This window comes from Solanum lycopersicum, chromosome 5 (genome assembly GCF_036512215.1).
Source record: "Solanum lycopersicum chromosome 5, SLM_r2.1".
Classification (NCBI taxonomy): domain Eukaryota; kingdom Viridiplantae; phylum Streptophyta; class Magnoliopsida; order Solanales; family Solanaceae; genus Solanum; species Solanum lycopersicum.
This window is the reverse complement of record NC_090804.1, coordinates 59,529,955-59,532,484: the sequence shown is the minus strand read 5'-3', so window position 1 is coordinate 59,532,484 and position 2,530 is coordinate 59,529,955. Positions and strand designations below refer to the sequence as shown.

The window sequence follows — 2,530 nt, the reverse complement described above, 5'->3', positions numbered from 1 at the left end:
CTTTGACTAGAACTGGCTAATATTGAATACCTTATTGACTAGAACTTACTAGTATTTACGAAGATGATTTTCTTTTAAATTTATTATTACATATTAAATTTCAACAAATTTTCATTTATAGTCTTAGCTTTAATGTAGATTTTAAAAAGAATTATTTTAATTAATATCTTCGTTCATTCTTTATTACCTTTGACTAGAACTAACTAATATTTAATACCTTATTGACTAAAACTAACTAGTATTACTTAGTTAATTTTGATTCAATTTTATTATTACATACTAAAATGCAACAAATTTTCATTAATAGTCTTAGCTGGAATGTAGATTAAAAAACGTCTAGGTTCATTCATTTAATTGGATTTAGAAATTCTATAATTAGATTTGATTTTTTCTCAGCACAAACTTGCATATATGTATCAGTCTTCATTTTTGTGTGTTTGAGCTTGTAAACATAGAAAAAATTACCATGGAAAATAACTTTGAGAAATCGACAGTGAAAGCAGGTCAATCCGATGTGCACCCAACGCCGTCGCAACCTAAACTTGAGAAGAAGCAAGAAGCACTGGAGATGTTCTGGAGAGACAAACAGAGAGAGATGGAGAATGTTAACAATTTCAAGAACAATATGCTACTTCCACCTAACTGCATCAAGACGATCATGAAGATGGATAAGGATGTCTGAATGATCGCTACTGAAACACCTGTTTTGTTGGCTAAGGCATGTGAGCTGTTCATTCAAGAACTCACTCTTCTTTCCTGGTTTAAAGCTGAGAAAAATTGTCGACGTACTCTAAAGAAGAATGACATCATTGATGTGATTATACAGACCGACACATTGGATTTCCTTCTTGACGATGATATTAATGCTACTGGCGGCTCCACACCAAGCGGTGTGTCGTTCTATGCTGCTGGAGGCAGCAATGGGCGTACATGACGATAGTTTTGATCATCAAAGGTAGAGTTCTCATATCCTTAATCTATGCCTTTTAGGTTACAAAAAGTATTGACAACATACTTTATTTAATAATACAGGTTCTGATGTTCGCGGTTAGTGATACTTTTGATTAGCGAGTAGCAGTATTAGTGAGCCCCTCATCTTCTCGAGGACAAATACCCTTATCTTTCTTTTCAGTTATTATTTTCAATTTTAAACATTTGGAGTTATTAGCTAGGGGTTTGTCCTAGAAGCTCATACTATTCAGTTATTATTTTCAATTTTAAACAGTTGGAGTTATTAGCTAGGGCTTTGTCCTAGAAGCTCATACTAGTAAAAGCTTTCAAACAGTCATATCGATATAGATTTTGCTTATGTTATTTCATTCGGATATATTAATCTATCTCAGTGTTATGAATTTTATATAAATATTTCAAATTTACCTTTTGCCTTTATGTTTTAATTTTCTATTGATTTAGGTTAATTTTTGTGTCATGCCACGGCATGAGGTTATCTTGTGTTGTCTTGTGGCTCTAAGCACCTTATCGGGTGTAGGGGTAATCTTGGAGCCTAACATAAGATCCTAAGCTTACAAAAGAATTCTTAGTTCATAAAAGTTTTAAACTTCACAAATTATTCTATAAATATAATCTTGTTTTATCAAAATATATTTCATTTTCTACAACACACCAAATTATATTTCAAAATCCACCAAAGTTTCTTAATGTGTTTTTATTCTTCTTCTTCTTTTTTTTTTGGCAATATGTGGATGATTATTGGAAATAAGATTTGAATATCTCAAAAGAAATTTTAAAAAGATATTAATGTGTAACGACCTGTTTAGTCGTTTTGAGTAGCAGACTTCAATTCTGGAAAAACTGGCAGAAGCGACAGACCCCACGACGGACCGTCATGGGCACGACGGACCGTCGCAGGGTCTTGTTTCAAAACACTTAGAAAATCTGAAATTGAGTACTGAAAATCGACTCTCTGAACTTCGTAATGGAATGGCAGGACGGACCGTCACAGGCGTGACGGACCGTCACAGATTATTCAGTGGAAATTGAGTCTCTGACCCTTGCGACGACCTGCAGGACGGACCGTCTCAGGCACGACGGGCCGTCGCAGGTTGCGCAATCCCAGTCTGGGTCGGATTTCTTGATACGTTTTAAGGACGTTTTTGACTATTCTTGCCTTAATTATAAAGTTAGTGGGTTAATGTTAATAAGTCCAATTACTTGGGGGTTAAAAGAGGTAACCTTAAGTTAATTAGTGGGGCATTATTGCCATCTTTTATTCTTAATTATATACTAATTAGGGTAAAAGAAAGAGGGTTGGAATAAGAAAAATAAGAAAGGACAAAGAGAGACAGAAAAAGAAAGAGAACGAGTAGAGAGAGAGAAACGAAGGGGATAGCAAGGATTTTGATAAGATAGCTTGTTGATCGCAATTCTTCGGTGGAGGTAGGTTATGGTTTTCATGCTATTCGTAGTAAACTCTTAATAGCGAATGATATGTGTTAGTAGTATTGTAAACCTTCTATATGCTTAATTGTATGCTTGCATGAATGATGTGATTATGTAATTGTGAATAAAT

At 34.2% G+C, this 2,530-nt stretch overlaps 1 protein-coding gene across 1 annotated transcript; it reads left to right on the top strand.

Moving 5' to 3' along the window:
* Positions 1–466: 466 nt before the first annotated feature.
* On the top strand, positions 467–934 carry LOC101264222 (nuclear transcription factor Y subunit C-1-like). The gene is made up of 2 exons (XM_004240253.2): positions 467–676; positions 719–934. Exons 1-2 carry the CDS (start codon positions 467–469, stop codon positions 932–934), a joined length of 426 nt encoding a protein of 141 aa, XP_004240301.2.
* Positions 935–2,530: the final 1,596 nt, after the last annotated feature.